The following is a 19,352-nucleotide window of genomic DNA, read 5'->3' as shown; positions in this document are numbered from 1 at the left end:
AGAGTGATTGAAATTGACTAAAGAAAATGCACACTACTATCTAAACGAAAAACTCACTATGTTAACAAAATATTTACAGCTTGGAATAACAGATTTACAAATCGAACTCCAGTCACATGGTTTGGTTTATGAGCACCAAAAGGGTTGCCATAGCTCGGTCTATTCTTATTATTAGTCTATGATTCCGATTGATTGTGCAGCAATATATTAACATTTTCATCTGGTTCATCATTTCTCTGATTCTCACCTTAAAAGGAAAGAGTATAAAACTTACTGAGCTAAAATGTAATAAGGTTTTATTCCCTTAACGCCCCCCCTCCCCCTCTGGTTCTTGGCCGTCATCTCAAAAAATGTTGTGCACCCCTGATCTACACAGACTAAAACTGGCTTGCCATTGCAGTTCGGAAATACTAATAGATAACGAAATCCCTAGCTTTTTTTAAAAATTTTATCTGACGGCAAGGGCATCGAAAAATACATGGAATTTTTCAAAGAAAGTTAATGGATATAAAATTTTTTTTTTGGTTTTATTTTGGCTCAGGTTTTCTTGCATTAAGCAAAAAGTTTTTTTTTTAAATATATTGTTTTATGCATAGCAGGGATTGTGATGTGAGAAGCAGTCTGTCTAATTGATTAAATTTTGATGATACTGCATAGGATGCAGTGTGCTTGAACAGTGATCCATACAAACTCGGCGCTTTGGCAAAGAAAATGCCACTGACCGTCTCCAACGGGGTAAGGGACCATTCATTAATTACGTAAGGGTCCCGAGAGGGAGGGGGTTGGAAAAATCTCTACATACCCTTACTTGGGGAGGGGGATTCAAACCCTTGCTTACGTAATATTTTCCCAGTCAATATTTTACATTTGAAATCGCACGGTCGATTGGTTTGACAGGGATTATATTTCGTTTGCGTCCGGAAGATAAAAAACATATTAGGTTGAGCTGTTTTTTATTTGTTTTACAAAGAATGAATAGTGTAAAATATAAGAGTTGCACTGTGTATGACATGTTTTATTTTTATTTGGTATTGCATCATATACAAAAACGAAAAATGTCAAAGACATTCAGTCAAGATTCTAACTTTTTAGTAAATATTTCTTCCAGGGTGTCAGTGATTTAAATCAATTGATTTAAACCAGTGATTTAAATCAATTGATTTTTATAAAAAAAAATCATTGATTTAAATCTTTTTTTTTTTTTAAATTCAATTCCAGAAAATGCATTTGAAAAATCTCAATTTCATTGTTTTTGAACCTTAGCTAGCATTAGAGCTCTTATTTCCCTCTTTAAAAAAACAATCCTACTCAACCCCCCCCCCAGATGGTGGAGCGTGCAGTTCAAATAACATATTTATATGCACAACTAGAGCTACATGTTTTGTCTATTACATGAAATGAAGAAAATAAAGGCAGCTGCAGTGCAGGTGTTAGGTAGACAGAATTGAAAGGTGGGTGTGAAGACATGATAGGATGTGTGTGGATATCTTTTTAAGTAAAAGAAAAAGCAAAAACAACCCATATGAATTTGCTATGCTCTGCACTAATAAGCTTAGGATCATTACTTATCAGTTAATGAAATGGAATACAGTTCCAAAAAAAAAAAAAAAAGAGAGGTGGAGGGATTTCATTCCAGCGTGTGCGGCGCCTAATAGAAGGAAATAATAGCAGACAGCTTTTGAAGTAGAGACTAGAAAGGATTATTTTCAGCTCTGCTCCTGACAAACTTTTTTTTTGTTCCTTGCTGGAGAAAAGCATTCTGCATTTTTAAAGTATGACTTCCTTTCCCATCCTTCACGTATACGTAAAGTGGACATATCTGTAGCAATTACTTTTTAACATTTGATATCTGTTAAATATCACCATCCAGTTAAGGAACACCATTTCTATAGACGACGAACATTCTTGGTCAGACATTTATTAATAACTGGTAAATGCTAAAGCGTTAAAAAGCAATTAAAATAGTAAACGCGAACATAACTATTCAACCAGCCGCTCTGCACGACACAAGTTAACCGAGCAGAGACGAACTGCTGCTGACCCATCAATGGCGGCCGTTTTTCTGCCGCATTGCTGAGTGGAAGTGAAAGTTAGTATTTCTGGTGGAAGTGACAGTTCTTATTTCTTGGTGGAAGTGAAAGTTCGTTTTTCAGCAGAAAGTTAAAGTTTATATTGTTGGGTCCACCACAATTGGTTTACAATTTCCTCATTGGTGTTTGCTTAATCCGCTGTTTTTACCTTTTAACCGACTTCAAAAAGGAGGCGATTATCAGTTCATACCGTATGTTTTTTTTTTTTTGTTTGTCCACTCACAGCGTCCTACCTAGTGAATCGATTTTGATGATTCTTTTTGTAATGGATAGGGGATGGCTCAACTTAGGTCCCATTACTTTGTTTGTCCATATTTGTTCTTTAGAAAAAACGTTATGGGCAAAAAACAATAAATTTTATGCAATTTCCCTATTAAATGATTAAAATGATATGAATCCCATTGTTGTAAAAGTTTGGTGCCATATAACAGTAACATTAATAGTAATTGTAATGATAATTTTGAATAAAGGCTTCTCTGAAGTAATACAGTGATATAGAGCCGCACTTCTTACTAGGTAACTTCCTACTTTTACTGAAATATCTACATTTACACTAAAGAGAATGAAATAAAAAAATTTTGAAAAAAAAAAAATAGAACTGACTTCAAAATTGCTCTAAAGTGAAAAATAATTTTATTCTTTAAACACCATCAATAATACTTTTAAACATAATTTTTGAAGTTGGCGCAAAAACGATAGATAAATAGATAACTAAAATAACTCAACTGCAATCATAAATTTAACCAGACCTAGTTTCTTCACTACCACATACATTATGCAATGATAACAGCATATTTGAATAACGATATAAATGTTTCGTTCGTAACTTTGGATGCTTTTCCAAAAAAATATGAACAAAGCATGGTTACACTGGATTTTATCTATCGTTTCTGCTCCAACTTCAAAAATTATGTTTAAAAGTATTATCGATGATGTTTAAAGAATAAAATTATTTTTCACTTTTTAGAGCAATTTTGAAGTCGGTTCTATTTTTTTTTTCCTTCAAAATTAGTTAAGCTGTTTGCTTATCTAGCTCTTGGCATCTGTCGGATGTCTCTTCATCCGTAAGCTCATTACTTTTTGCATCGAAAAAGGCGTTCCTCGTAACGCTGAAACACGTGCCTGCTGTCATCTGCCAATTTGTGCTTTTTTGACTTTGTTATTTCTTACTTTACCATTCAGCACAATGGTATTTATTTATCTTCGAGTTGAATTCTCATTTCTAGGGATGAAATAGTTGTTAGATAAAAATGCTATATTATGTTTCTCACTTTTTACTATTCAATCTGCATTATATTAAGCTAGTATCAGTACTTTCCTACATCGTATTTTCACCGATTCCTAATCGGAAATTTATTGGATGTTCTCTTGTTCGTGCTCTCTTTTCTTCCGCACGTGTGAAGGTCATTGAAGGGTAGCGGCACGAGTGTGACGCTGAAGAAGGAGTGGCTTATCCCGTCATTGCTGACTCGAGCCAATAGCGTTATCCACGTGTAGTGGGCGTCGGCATCTGGTCGTAAGCGGCTTTAGTGAATGATATGGTAATTAGGTGGAAGATAAAAGAATCTGGTCTTCGTCTCTTCGCCACTTGCACTCCGCAATCTAATACACGACGTTCGGGTAGTCGAAAGACTTCGCTCTTTTTCCCTCACGATGGGATGGTGTTAGAAGATAGTTTTACAGAGTTAGTCTATTGAATGATAGGAAAAATTATTATTACCGGTGATATTTATTGTATCCCGGCAACTCATATTAATAGTGCAATAGTTTATAAAGCTTATTACTTTAGATTCAATTGGTCATCGAAGAAATATTTATTAAAATGATGATGTTTTTATTTTAAGTGTTGATAGCAAATAAAGCTATTTCTTCTTTTAAAAAAGTTTAAAGTCATTTATTATACTCTGCTAATTTATGAACTTATTAGAGATGGGTTTCATCCCATCATCAATAGTGCAGCTACTCTGAGCGTTTATTTATTGAATCCTTTTTTTTCCCTTTTCCAGCTGTCCTCGCAGAGCTGGCTGCAGTGCGGGGAGAAATGCAAGCCTACAAAGCCAGGGAAAGGAAAGCGTATGCGAAATACTTCATGTGAAGTCGGATTCACCCCTCACCCCCTCCCTCCTGAGGGGAGATTCTCCCGAGAGCACAATCGAGCATGGACTCTTTAGGGCCGGATTTCCGTTTGTTTGTGCAGATAAAGCAGAAACGTTCAATGTGGATGGGACCCCTTTTCTTGAACTTCCGGATGAAGTAAATATCTCCCAAATTTTCATCGGAACAACGAAATTCCCTAAAAAGGGGGATTCTTTGGCGATCAGGATTTCGAGAAAAAATCCCTGTGCCGAAACAATCCCCATCGCAGAACTTTTTCGTACAGGAGTATGGAAAGAATACGTGTCCGATCGACGTGTTACTTTCCCTCTTTTTGAAACTTCTATCTCCTAAAAAATGCCACAAAACTATTCTCTTTTTTTCTCTAAACTATCTTAATCTTTACTTGCTGCAAGGAATGTCTGTCATCGATTGTAAGGGATGAAAAATTAATGCCAATTTTTAAATTTTCTTGTTCAAGCCTAAATGTTATAGGTTTTCTTTTTTTAATTCAAAAATGCAAAAACAGTAATTTCAGTTTCAAAAAATTAGGTCCCATGGTATTAACAAAAACCAAATCTTAACAGATATAATATATTAATCTAGATTTATATTAATCTAAAAAATCCCTTTTACTCGTAACCTTTCGACGATAAATTAATTCATGTGCTAAGCCCCCTAATTTTAAACATTCGTCTCCCCGATTTTAACACTAGAATTACGGCGATCTTTTTATACCTAGAAATACGGTAGGGGTCATTTTGACCCCTGAGAAGAAATCTGCATAGTTTTCCATGTAATGTTAAATGTTTTTAAAAATTAGTTTAAAATAAACATATTTGTAAAAAATGCAGGTTATTTTAAGAATACAGAGGTTTTCAGGGTACATAATAAAATATTTAAAAAAAAGTTGAAAATGCCCTTCAAAAAAAACCAGCGCTGTTTCAGTTGCATTTCAGAAGCTAGCCGCAGATGGTTCCTTTTATGTACAAAAACACTATAAATGCTTCAGGTGCTTAAAATATGTTCTAAGAGACATTTTTGAGTTTCTGCTCTGTTTCAGCTTCAATAAATGTATTTGCAGTTCTTTTTCCTCAAAAGGGTCAAAATGACACCTACCCACAATTTTAGTTGTAACCACCCTTTAGTTTGGGTTTAAAAGAATTACAATTTTCTTGAAAACTTTTTATTATTATGCAGCACGATTCTTTCAGAAAAGCCAAGTAAGAATTAATTACGGAAATACAGAGGAGTAGTTGGCAAAAAATGTTTGATTGGGGTCAAAGTGACCCTTCCCGTAATTCTAGTGTTAATCTTGGCAGCCATGGAGGATGGCATTGGAGACTAAATGTCATCTCGCATTTTTTCAGTTCACTCTTTGTAACCCCTTCCCCCCTGACTGTTACTCTTTTTTCCCACTCTGAAATTTAATAGAAAACGAAGCATTATGTATTTTCTTCACTTCTAGTAATTGTGGGAGTCCTTTGGCAGATTGTGTCATGGGACCTGTCATATTTATTAATAACATACTTGCCAACTCTACTGTTTTTAACGGGAGACTACCGTTTTTTGCTTCCATCTCCTGATTTCCCGTTTTTTAAGATTTTCTCCCGTTTTTTCAGTCAATAATCAAAAAGTTTTACTTTCTTCTCAATAGATGGCGCCCCTTTCTAGTCGACCAATGTCAGGGAATAAGAATTTTTCCAATTAATAACTCCGTTAGTAAAAATTAAATTTTTGGAAGATTTCCACATTGCATGTGCAACAAAGCACGCGCTCTGCCGAAAATTGCAGCACATTTCAATCTCTTTGCATCTTGAAACTATTTCAACTATTTTGAAAGTTTGAAGTTATTTTAGCATGTGCTACCCTATACCTACTTATTATATATATTATTTTCATTATATATTGATTTTTTTTCTTTCGGATTTTAGGAATTAAATTTTGGTAGCTACTTTTCTGGAAGAGACTGGGGAATGTATAGAACTTTAAGCAAGATCACTCCTTATTATTTGTTTTTTCCTTTGCAGTATGTTTTTCTTGCTGCTACCAATTAGCTTACAACTGCAAAATATCCCCATTTCACTTTAAATTTAGTGTTCATGTTATTTAAAGGCACAATTAATAATTCTGTTGTTGAAGATATGTCGCTGGTGAATCACCTATATACCTCTAGTGGAATCTCTTGTTTTTTTTTTCTTCGAAGGTTGGCAAGTATGTAATAATTATTATTATTATTATTTTTTTTAAAATTTTTTGGCCGTGTACTTTTTTTTTCATCCCAGGCCCAATCTTGCTGTGATACCTCCGAAGGAGTGGGGGCCATGCCGATGAGCTTAGCACCATAGCATACTGTTCAAATTATAAAAATAACAGTATCAACTGAAAACAGGTCTCAACATTAGTTTAGAATTTCATTTTAACCCATTTTATCCTTATTTATTAATTGTTCTTAAGGGTCTAAGGACCCTTAACCTTCAAAATTTTCAATTTTCAGGAAATAATATGTTATGCATAATTTAATTCTGAACAATTTGATACCTTATTTATTACCATACGTAAAAAACTTTTCAAGTTATCCTGGAAATGCGGAAACTTTCCCCGTAGAGATTTATGTTTACAGCAGTTGTTTAAACCTCTTTTTCTCTAGTGCCGATTTCTCGTTTTGCGCGCATGATATCTTAGAAAGTTTCTTATGTATTTGCATAAAACTTTTCATGCATTTTGTCTGGTTTATTTTTATGATCTGAACCTAAATTTTAACTAAAAATAAAAGTTAATATTAAAAAAAATTCCCCCAAAATTTTGATATAAACTTATAAAATTTCAAAAAAAAAAAAATAATAATAATAATAATAATTTAAAAAAAATAAATAAATTTAGGTTCAGATCATAAAACTAAACCAGACAAGCATGCACAAAAAGTTTTACGGATATATATAAGAAATTTTCTGAGATATCATGTGCGCAAAACGAGAAACCTGAGAAAACACAACCTGAGAATAGAGGCTTGAACAGCTGCTGTTAACATAAATATCTATTGGGAAAGTATAGGCATTTTTTCGATAACTTGAAAAGTTTTTTGAGTATGGTAATAAATAAGGTATAAAATTGTTCAGAATTAAATTAGGCATCACATATATTTTTTCCAGAAAATCGAACATTTTGAAGGTTAAGGGTCCTTAGACCCCTTAAGGGGGGAAACTAAGTGGGTCAAAAAATCCATTTTTTTTAAATGTCATAAAATGTTAGTAGAACTATTCTGAATAGTTCTACTAAATTCTATTCTTGAATAATTCAAAAAATAGGTTGCCAAAATTTTAATTCAAAATGACGTTCAGTTGCAGTGCTATGAGCACTTAAAAAAACTCTGAAGATTGGAAAATGTTCACAAGGCGTTTTTCAACTGGTGTGCATTTTAGCGAAAAATGTTATTGGCCAATCGTTCTAATTTCGTGTGAATGTTCTTCATTCAATGACACTCTATATGAACCTCATTCTGAGAGGATGTTATTATTAAAGATGTTTTTTTAATGCGGGGAACAAAAATGGTAGAAAACGTGAATTTTGTGATCAAACGCCTCAAAAGCAAGAAATATTTTATTTTTTTAACCAGAATCAGGTTCATATTCTGTAGAAATCATAGTTGTACCCCCATTAGCACATACAAATGAAAGTTAACACGAAAGTGGCTAAAATTTTACATTTCTAGGTTCATTGATTTCTTACCTCATACGCTTTAGAAATGATTTTTTACTCGCAATATTTGAAAATGTTCCTTAAGTACTGTACGTTACTGTACCTCAAAAATGATGAAATGATCAAAAAAATTTTTATTGCTTATTTCAAAACTAAAAACTATTCTGAACACAGGGAAAACGTTTCATTGCTTTAGTTCAAATATTTAAAAAGTTACGAGTGGTTTTAGGCCGTGCTCGCTATGTGTTCTTATGCAAAAGGGAAACTTTAAACTGCTTTTTCTCGATGATGGTATTTTTGTGTTTTCATGTCATTAGAAACCCTAAGGATTTTTTTCTATTAAAGATACGACTTTAAAGTAATACTTTTTGCAATTGGGATAACACAGTTAACAAAACTCTGCATTGGATAAGCATTTTATAAATGACTCAAGTGTTTAGAGCATATTAAACCTTTAAAAAGCCAATTTTTTTAAAAAGAAAACTTTAATTTTTTACATAATTAATCACAAAAAAATTTCTAATCAACTCATAAGCAAATGAATGCACAGATTTTGAGATGATTATAGTGATCGTTTAGCAAAAAAAATATTTTTAATTAGTGCAAAAATAAAAAAGCCTTAGGAATTTGAAAAAATTAAGATTTTTCTTCAATTTTTTGAATTTTAAAAAAAGTAGGCAATATTTTTTAATTTTGAAAATAAATTATTGATTAAGAAATAAGTATGTATGTTATACAGTAGAAGACCGTTATAACGCACAGCTTGGGACCAGAGCTTTTGCGTTATACAGGTTTCTGCGTTATATAGATCATTTCACAAATTTTGGAACTAACATTCAGAATATATCTATATATTAGCACTTCAGAATGAGTTTTATCTGCAATGAGTATTAAAGCACCAATATTACAATTAGTTGTTCACAAATAAATATGTTTCACAATCAAAATCCTGCACTTCTGCTAGCTTAATGGTTTGAATAACAGCTACATTTTCAAGAGCCATCTGGCATTTTCTGTTTACTATGAGTACTCATTTTCAATTTAAAAGCTTTGAAATAAGATAGAAAGACGAAAAACTTTCAAAATTTAATTTGCCTAACAATTTTTATTTTTGCAAAGCAAAACAGAGGGATTTTTTAAACTTCAAAACCTATTGTTTACTTCTGAAAAGTAGTGCAGTTTATAGAGAATTGCGTTATACAGGTCGGCGTTATAATGGTCTTCTACTGTAGTTTCAAAAAAAATATATAAAATTTACTTAAATTTTGTAAAAAATGTTTGAAAGGTACTGTGACCCCTTGAGCGAGCAAGTATGGGAGTCTTTTCAAGCTCAATTTCAACCTCCTGGTGCAGTGGTACTCCCATTTCTGAAGCCCCTGTGCACACGCCTATGGTAGAAACACGTTGTTAACGATAGAAAAAAATTGTGATGATTACAGATAAAAATCGTGACTTCAGGAAGCACACCAACAAGCTCTGTTGGTGACCATCCACGGACATCAGCTACGAACTCTTCTATTTCTGGCAGAAATAACTCGAATTAAATATCCGTTAAGTTAGAACAAATTCTGATCATTCCTTCCCTGTTGCATACTTGCCAACTCTACTGTTTTTAACGGGAGACTCCCGTTTTTTGCTTCCATCTCCCGATTTCCCGTTTTTTACGATTTTCTCCTGTTTTTCAGTTTTTTTAGTCAATCATCAAAACGTTTCACTTTCTTCTCAATAGATGGCGCCCTTTTCTAGTCTACCAATGTCAGAGGAAAGGAATTTTTCCAATTAATAACTCATTTAGTAAAAATTGATTTCTTGGGAACTTTCCACTTTACATGTTCAACGAAGCATGTGCTTTGCCGAAAATGGCAACAGATTTCAATCCTTTTGCATCTTGAAATTATTTTTAATGTTTGAAGTTATTTTAACATGTGTGTGTGCTGCCCTATACCTACTTATTTTACATCGTATTTTCATTATATATTGATTTCCCTTTTTTTTTTTCGGATTTTAGTAATTAAATGTTTGTAGCTACTTTGCTGGTAGAGACTGGAGATTGTACGAAACATTAAGCAAATTCACTCCTTATAATTTAGTTTCTTCCTTTGCAGTATATTTTTCTTGCTGCTACCAATTTGCATACATCTGAAAAAAATCCCCATTTCACTTTAAATTTAGTATTCATGTTATTTAAAATCATAATTTAATAATTCTGTAGAGAGGATATGTCGATGGTGAATCACCTATATACCTCTAGTAAAATCTCCTGGTTTTTTTTCCTTCGAAGGTTGGCAAGTATGCTGTTGAAAAAATTCACGAAAATCACTATAAAATTTCTACCTCCTAAACTGGTCCCCTTAAATTTGAAAAGAATGTTATTTTTGAAGATTGGTTCAGCTGTCCTTTAAGGGTGGAAACCAGCTTAGGAGGCGGAAATTTTATAGTGTTTTTCGTGAATTGTTTCAACAAGGACAAGGACGGATATAAGGGAGGGGCGATCGCCCCCTCCTTGGGCCGAGATACAGGAACTTTTTTGAGGTATATTTTCGATATTAAGTTCTACAAACGCAATTTTACACAATATTCGGCGGTGTTAGAAGAAAGGGAGCTCTTCCCGGAATTTTTCCAGAACTGAAGTCTTGAAAACGAAATCTTAGCTCTTCTCTTATTACTTTGGGTATAGGTACAAGAACATTCTATATGATTTCTTGTTCCAAAATCTCGATTTCAGACGATCTTAGATGACATTAGAGACAGGTTCAAAGGATCACCCTGAATATTTTTCGAAAAAAAACACAGCTGTAGAACACTTTTGAATGCATTAGGGTAAGCGATGGGGTTCAGTACACTCCTTCGAAAGTTTTTAGAAATTAAAGTTCTAAAGAGTAAAAAATAACCGCCCCCTTCTTGAACATTTTCTGGATCCGCCCTTGAACAGGGAAGGAATGATCGGAATTTGTTCTAATTTAAAGGATATTTTATTTGTTTTTTGAAGTACATTTTGTCATTTTTTGAAGTCCTTTCCTCCAGAATCATTAGTAGAGTTAGAAGCTGCTGTTCGTGGACGTTCTCAATCGGAGCTTGTTGCTGGTGTGCATCACCGAAGACACCATTTTTGCCTGTAATCACTACAATTTCTTTTTCTCGTAAACGACATATTTCCTCAGAATATGAACTTAATTGTGATCGAAAAAGTTGAAAATGGCATGTTTTTGAGGTGCTTGATTACAATGTTATGTTTTTCTACCATTTTTTTTTCGCACCTCTTGCATTAAGAAAATATTCCTATTAATAATATTATAAAACAGTTAGGTTCATACAGAGCATAATTGAATAAAGAATATTCACACAAATTTTTCAGAACGATGGGTGAAAAACGCTTCGAGCTAGAATGCACACCTGTTGGAAAAAAGTTGTTTCCAGAAAAACTTGTTTGAAAAAAAAAATGATGTGAACGTTTTTGAATCTCCACAGTCACTTTAAGTACTCGTAGCATCGGAACTGATCGGAATTTTTCACTCAAATTTTGGCAACACATTCCTGAATTGTTTTACCAATATTTTATGACATAAAAAAGTGGATTATTTGACCGGTTTAAACTGGTTTCCTCCCTTAAATAGGACAGTGGAATAAAATGGGTTAGGGCATTCCTTTCGATATTCCATTACGAATGATTTTATGAGTTCTGTTGTGATTCTTTTACGCAGTAGTCCACCATAAAATGGGAAAAAGGCCATGAGATACATAGAGGTATATCAAAAAACTTTCGACTCCAGGACCGTTAAATAATTGAAAAAATTCTGCTAACGACTGAGATTTATTTTTCTTTTTCACAAAATATAATGATAGTAATTAATAAATACATAAATAAAACCTGATTCAATGTTAAAGAGCTGTTACAAAATGTATTTAAATGTTAGAAAAAAGATAGTATTTATTGTAATAATTATAAAGAAGTAGTAAGCATTGCTGATAAATCGCAGAAAAGTACAAAAATTAATCGCAAAATTCAAGTCAAAGATGCCAATGTAGGATATTTGTTTTCTGTTATAATGCTTTCTTTTTTTGAGAAAGGAAATTTTTTAAACGTTAACTCTGGTTGAGAATTGCTGATATAGACAAACGCTGTTTGCAGAAAATTTTCAAAAAGATTGCCTTTGATTTTCAATTTAAAAAGAAAATAGTTTCATCAAGGGACAAATGTTTATTGTCAATTTTGAGCGTCGCGATTTAATGATCCTGGAAAGCTACTCAATATAAACTATGCTGGTTGCTCGGTGATACTCGATTTGCTGCTCTCAATTTCTCGTTTTTGCTGTTTGTGGCGATAGCACTCGGAAGGAGCATGACACTATTTTGCAGAAAATTTTAAAGAAATAACTTGAGTTTGCAGATAGTTTCAAATTTTATCTCGGTATGGTAAACAGTGACTTCCCATAGCCCCTGTTTACAGCAGAGGGCTGGAAGTTGCAAAAGCTATCAAGACAGAAAATGCCAGAATAAGAAGCAGTCGTTTTCCGAAATTAACTTTTAAGAAAGTAAGAGAATTCATACAGAACTTAAGGTTTATTTTGGGTGAAATGCATTGCTTTTGCTTACAAGGAAATACAGTCGAACCTGTTTATCTCAAACCTGCCTATCTCGAAAACCTTTCTATGTCGAAGGTTTTCATTTTCCCTGTACCATAAAGTATTAATTCAATGTTTTCCCCCATGTTTGTTTCAAATGAAATTTTCTGAAAAACTATATCTCGAATTTCGACTAAAGTGTCTTTCTTGAGTTCGATCCCCAAGGATCTTTATTAACTGGAATTTGGAGACAAAAAGCATTTTTCTAAATATTAGCAGTCACATAATGCTCCAGACTTAAAACTTTATGTACAAGAAGCAAGTTTTCCATCTATTTTATCCATTCGGAAACTGAGAGGAAAGAGACATTGTTGGTTAGTAAAATTGCTTCCAAAGTTTTACTTTCGAGTCATTGCTCCAATTTCTTATTTTTAGAACTTTTTTTAAAACCTCTGTGCCTCGAAACCTCCGTATCTCGAATTTTTCTTCTCTCTCGTAAAATTCGAGATAAACAGGTTCGACTGTATATACATATAACAAGTGATCCCACTTTATTCAGAAATGATTAATTTTTATCATTAAGTAGTGAGTAGCAGTTCTTTAATTTGATGATATACCCCTCCTAACGGACACCCCTCTTTTCGGACAATTTTTAATTCCCCAGTTCCGATGCAAATAACATTATTAAACCCCTGTCCTGCGGACATCTCTCTATTACAGACAAAAAAAAATTGTCCCGTTAGTGTCCGCATTAGAGGGATTTTATTGTATTAATATTTCAAAAAAAAAAGTGTCCTAATTTTTCAGAAATTCTACTCATTAACTGATTATTACGGTTGTCTTGTTCCTTCCTACTCGCACTTTTTTTTTTTAAAGACTGATATCCGATGAAAAATGTGAGAAACTTTCATACCTGTATAGGTTGAATAAGTCAATTTGGCAATTAAAAAAAAAACACCATAAACAAAAACTTCCCAATTGACCACACGGGAATAACTTTTTTGAGTTGCGATATTGTAATGTGACGCCATTTGAAAAAACTTTCCAACCGAAATGTCCCTGAACTATCAGGTTGTGTTACAGAGTGTTTGTTACCATATTCTTACAAATAATGGAAGTGGCATGGCGGGAAACATCCTCAAAGTCATGTCTTGTGATAGACTTTCCCCTCAAGTTCCACATCATAAAAGCAATAAAGCGTGTCTTTTAACATCATCAGTTCACGTATGTCGTGAATTTGTTTTCGAACCGGGGTGTATTTGTATAGTTTTGGCGATGTAAAACCATTTCCTTGCGAAGAGTGATAATAAAATCAAAATGGTATGTGGTTTTAGAATACAGTAGAATACCTTTATAATGCCGACCTATAAACCGCACCACTTTTCAAAAGTAAACAATATGTTTTGTAGTTTAAAAAGTCCCCTTGTTTTGCTTTGCAAACATAAAAATGGTCAGGCAAATTAAATTTTTAAACAGTTTTTCCATCTTTCCGTCTTAATTCAAAGCTTTTTAAAATGAAAATCAGTATTCACAGTAAAGAGAAAATACCAGATGGCTCTTGAAAATGCAGCTGTTATGCAAATCATGAAGCTAGCAGAAGTGCTGGATTTTGATTGTGAAACGTATTTATTTGTGAATAACCAATTGTAATATTGGTGCTGTAATACTCATTGCAGATAAAACTCATTCTGAAGTGCTAATATGCAGATATATTCTGAATATTAGTTTCAAAATTTGTGAAATGATCTATATAATGCTGAAACCTGCATAACGCAAAAGCTCTGGTCCCAAGGTGTGCGTTATAATGGTCTTCTACTGTATAGTGAAATTTCTAGTCCATTTCATCCCCATAAAATCTCTTGTTTGCATTGGATGTTTTTGCTTTACGTTCTAAGATATGTATATATTATTCAGTGTATGAATTGATTGAGATCTGTCCAAAGTGAAATAATTTTTTATAAGCTGTTGTTATGCAGAGAGAGGGACGTAGCTCAAGCCAACCATGATGAAAAGCCTGTGATGTAAAGATGTTGTTATGAATGTTTTTAGTCTATCATGTAATAAATGTTGAATGCTCTGTTGTTACCCCGATTAAATGGTTATGCTGTTAATTAGACTTCCATTTCTTTTCCCCGCTCGCACATCCTTCTGTGTCACTAGAAGAGTTGCGATTGTTGGTGACATTCCTCGGCTCGGAAAGGGGGAATATTTCTTTTCGTTTAAAACAAACTCATGGAAGCACTTGTCATTTTGAGAATGCATAGTACGAATATTTAACTGGAGATTTACTCGTTAAATTTATTCGGTAGATTTTGCAATATTATTTGGATTTTTTTTTAAATCTTGGAGAAATTTTTGAAGTTCAATGTGCTTGTTTTGATTTAAAATGAAATACTCTAATGTGTGTGTGTAAACACCGCGATACAGGGCACTTCTTTTTCTTCACCTTGTCTTTCAAAAGTTATATTTATTAAATAGTGTTGCTTTACATTTGACATCACAGAAGGAAGAAAATGATTAGATTTCTCAGACAGTTTTTTTTTTTTTTAAATCAATGAACAAAACAAGGAAAGCCAAGAACTTATCCTTGCACTTAATTTGTTGCAATTCCAGCTGCAACTTTTGATTTGTATTCCACCATAACACAATAGAGAAATTTTTGGAATTTTTTTTAACTTTAAAAGGACCTTTTGTTTCTTGTTTTGTTACGGAAACTATCGTAAAGTAATAAAAAAGCCTTTTTGTAGGTGCACATGTCATTTTAATTAAATTCTTAGTTTTCATGACCTTTTTGGAAATATTGCACCTGTCGACACCAAAAACCCTCTCGAGATACGAGGGGTTACTGTACCCAATTGTACATCTGCAACAAGGAATTTCCAAGTTGGAGACGGTATCTCTATTCTACGCTTTAGCCAAAGGTTGCGTGAGTTGTCTCATAAGGTAGAGCAATCAAAGTGTTGAACGGCTCGTTAAGCTGTTTCTTCAACGCCATCCATTGGGATGGTTTTGCTCAAAACGGATCACAGTTTAATATATCTTGTTCAAGTACAGCTTGGCCCTGGTAAGATGGGGGCTGACCTCGAGACAGTTCATTTCTTCCCTGTGGTTTAACATAATACATAGGTGCGTGGAATTTTTTCACAGCTCACTGTTTCCTTGTCAACTTGTGAAGGGGGCAACGATACGTTGCCCCCTTCCTTAAGCCTGCTTTATGCAGGATAGTTAAAATTATCCCGTTTGGACCCATGCTTCAACCTGTAGTCTATTGAGCACAGGACTGTGAATAGTTAGAGAAAAATTAATCTCTATCATTTTAAAAGTTAATAAAATGAAAGATAACTATAACATACTTGCCAACTCTACTGTTTTTAACGGGAGACTCCTGTTTTTTGCTCCCGATTTTCCGTTTTTCTCCCGTTTTTGCACTTTTATCAGTCAATCATTAAAATGTTTCACTTTCTTGTCAATAGATGGCGCCCTTTTCTTGTCTACCAATGTCAGGGAATAAGAATTTTTCCAGTTAATACCTCATTTTGTTAAAATTAATATTTTGGAAGCTTACCACTTTGCATGTTCAACGAAACAAGTGCTTTGCCGAAAATTGCAGCAGATTTCAATCCTTTTGCATCTTGAACATATTTCAACTATTTTGGAAGTTTGAAGTTATTTTAACATGAGCTGCCCTATACCTACTTAACTTGTATTTTATTTTAATTATATATTGATTTTTCTTTTTTCGGATATTAGTAATTAAATTTTTGTAGCTACTTTTTTGGTAGAGACTGGCGAATGTACGAAACTTGAAGCAAAATCACTCCTTGTTTTTTGGTTTTTCCTTTGCAGCATATTTCTCTTGCTGCTACCAATCAGCTTACATCTTTGAAAAATCCCCATTACACTTTAAATTTAGTATTCATTCTATTTAAAAACATAATTTAATAATTCTGTTAAGAAGATATGTCGGTGGTGAATCGCCTATATACCTCTAGTGGAATCTCCTGTTTTTCTTTCTTTGAAGGTTGACGAGTATGCTATAACTTTTGTAAAAATACTTCAACTGTCCGCTTCGGATTTGGAAGGCAGGAAATCATGCACGAGTGAAATAGCGGGGGAAAAAAATTAATCAGTAGTTATTGAAAAAGCAGAGTAAAACATGGTTCTGGACGCATATATGAGGCTTCCAAGTCTGCCGAAATTTTATGAAAGTCGCTACATTAAATGAGTAATGAAACAAACACATTGTCCAAGCTCTTTGCAGATGGATATTCTCTCCTGTGCAGACGGCAAAAACGCTTGGTGCTTTCAATTTCTCGCAGTTTTGAAACTTCGGCATATTTTAACACCTTCTCGATAACGGAGCAAATACTTTTTGTGTGCTCTTGATTGCTACCTATTTCATTTTTTCACTATGTGTGTGGTTCCCAGGGTTTGAAAATATCATATTTTCGAAAATATCTGATATTTTGATGTATATCAGATATTTTCAATCAGCACAAACTAAAGTCTTCAAAATGGTAAATACATCCTCTAATAGCTCTTTATTTTATTATATTATAATTACATTATGTAGACTTAAAATTAAGGTTTCTTTAATTATTTATATCTAATATTTCATTTTACTTTTCGATCAATTTTGATAGTGTTAATTTAGCATTAGCTGTTTTACTAATTTTTCTTCTGTTAGCTACTTTTACAGCTATATGATTCAGAAATAAATAATATGCATTACTTGGTGCACAGTCACAAGATGTTTTCTTTTTTTCTGAGCAATGTTTAAAATACAATTAGGCACTTTTAATATGAATTAAAATTGTTAAATTACTAATAATTTTATCCATATAAAACACAAGTAAAAAAGGAATACTATATTATTTTGTTATATTAGTGATGTATTAAACATTATAAAAATAACTTTAAATAATGAATGAACAATATTACTATGATTAACATAATTTTTAGATTGAAAATACCATAGTTGAAAAATAAATATCAAAATATCATGATATTTTCAAAATAAATACTGTGATATATATCAGCGAACCCTGCTGGTCGGTACTGTAGTAGTAGAACCATTGCTGTATGGGGAAAAGAAATAAGGCCACTTTTACTACCAGGTGAGTAAGGGATACATGAAGAAAAACTAATCTAGGAAAAAAACAAACAAACTTGATTTTAAAGTAAGAAAGCACAAGTTGCAGATTGATGCAGCTGCATGTTTCGACATTACAAGGAAAGCCTTTCCCAATGCAAAATGAATGAGCTTCTGGATGAAGAGACTTCCTACAGAAGGCTTTTAAAGCTCATTTATTTTGCATTGGGAAAGGCCTTCCTGGTAACGCCGAAACACCTGTCTGCGGTGGTCTGAAATTTTTGCTTTCTCATGTTTTTATTTCTTACTGTACTTTTCAGCACAATGGTATTTATTTATCAAACTTGATTTTATTCAGTGATTTCTATTCACTTCAAGCACATGCTCAAGGGTAACTCAAATTAAGTACAGTGAAACCTGTGTAAGTTGACCACTTGCGGTGCAGTACTTTGGTGGTCAACTTATAGAGGGTAGTAATGAATTTTTTTTTTTGTCATTTCTTGTCCCATGCGTTTATTTTTTAACTAATTGGAATACTTTAAACTCACTTTCATTGCTTAACATTACTTTAAAACAATAAGAAAAAATGTTGTTTGTTCTTGTGCTTTGATAACCGTTTGAAACACTAGCATAATATTTTTTTTTTAAATAAATAAAACTAACAAAACAACGCAACACTTAGAGTATGAGCATCTTTAAAACATAACCTGTTTTTATGCTTTTTTTTGTGCAGTGTTTTAAAATTTCAATCAGATTGGGATTCAACTGACGAAATTATTTTTAAAACAAGTGTGAAGTAGTACGTCAAGTGACGACATAGGACCCCGATGGGAAGTCACCGTGACCTCCCAAAAATTTCCTTATTCGGGAAATTTTGTCCGACTACTCGGCAAAAATTATCCACTCAGTTTATTTTGATTTCGTTTAAATATTACAGTTTCGTAAGTTTTTGGGTTATTTTCTATGTGAGACTTTTTTTATGTGGTTCCTATCCACTGCATAAAAACAGGTTTGGGTGTATTTGCATGTCTGTCATAATAAAATAACAAAGTAATTAAAATTAATTTTATTAAAATCTTCTTTAAATATATCTTTGTTATGACTGATAAGCATTAAAGTTCAATTTGGGAAATGATGTTGGCTTAAATCAACAAGGACTGAACTGGATCGAGAGTGTCCGGAAATTCAGAGCAAAATTATTAAAATAAATATAAAATTAAAAGTATTTCTTTATATAAAATTAGTATCTTAAATGTAGCCAACATGTGAGTGGTCAACAGCCAGAAGCTAATTTAAATAGGATGACATCAATGGACCAATCTGGTGTTGGCTGCACATGTAACTGCATTTACAACTGTTGGCTTTCAGCCACGTTTTGTTTTTTTTTCACTGTCATACCTGCCAACCTCCGAGAAAAAAAATCCGGAATATTTTTTAATTTTTATCCACAAGATTTTAATGCAAAATAAAATCAAACAGGACCCCTATCCTCTTTACATTTAACAATATATTAGTTATGAATTTGATATCAATTGAACTTACTTTCGTTTAGTAAATATTACTTTTATTGTTTTCTTTAAAAGTTTGGAAATAACATTTGGTACTCATTTTAAAAACAGAACGAAGCAAAAACGGCTCGAACTGAGAGAACGAGAAGATAATCGGCGCCGAAATTGTGCCCCTAGTTGCCAGGCGCGACGCTTGCTTTGATTGGATCCCGATGAAGTCATGCGCTGTCACTCAGTGACGTCATAATCTTGCCTCACTTCTTCTCGTTCCATTCTCCTACGGCAACCTTTCCTTGGCTACTTGGCC

At 33.2% G+C, this 19,352-nt stretch overlaps 1 protein-coding gene across 1 annotated transcript in view; it reads left to right on the top strand.

The window, feature by feature from the left end:
- The window catches only part of LOC129233494 (peptidyl-prolyl cis-trans isomerase D-like), a 78,239-nt gene extending 73,937 nt beyond the window's left edge, over positions 1-4,302 (top strand). Inside the window, exon 11 of the mRNA XM_054867513.1 lies at positions 4,097-4,302. Coding sequence (XP_054723488.1) covers positions 4,097-4,185 — 89 coding nt within the window. The 3' untranslated portion in view covers positions 4,186-4,302. The remainder of the gene's footprint in view (positions 1-4,096) is intronic.
- Positions 4,303-19,352: the final 15,050 nt, after the last annotated feature.

The sequence above is a fragment of the Uloborus diversus genome, unplaced genomic scaffold (genome assembly GCF_026930045.1).
Source record: "Uloborus diversus isolate 005 unplaced genomic scaffold, Udiv.v.3.1 scaffold_468, whole genome shotgun sequence".
Taxonomy (NCBI): Eukaryota; Metazoa; Arthropoda; class Arachnida; order Araneae; family Uloboridae; genus Uloborus; species Uloborus diversus.
Note: the sequence above shows the minus strand (reverse complement) of the source record. Positions and strands in the feature narration are given on the sequence as shown.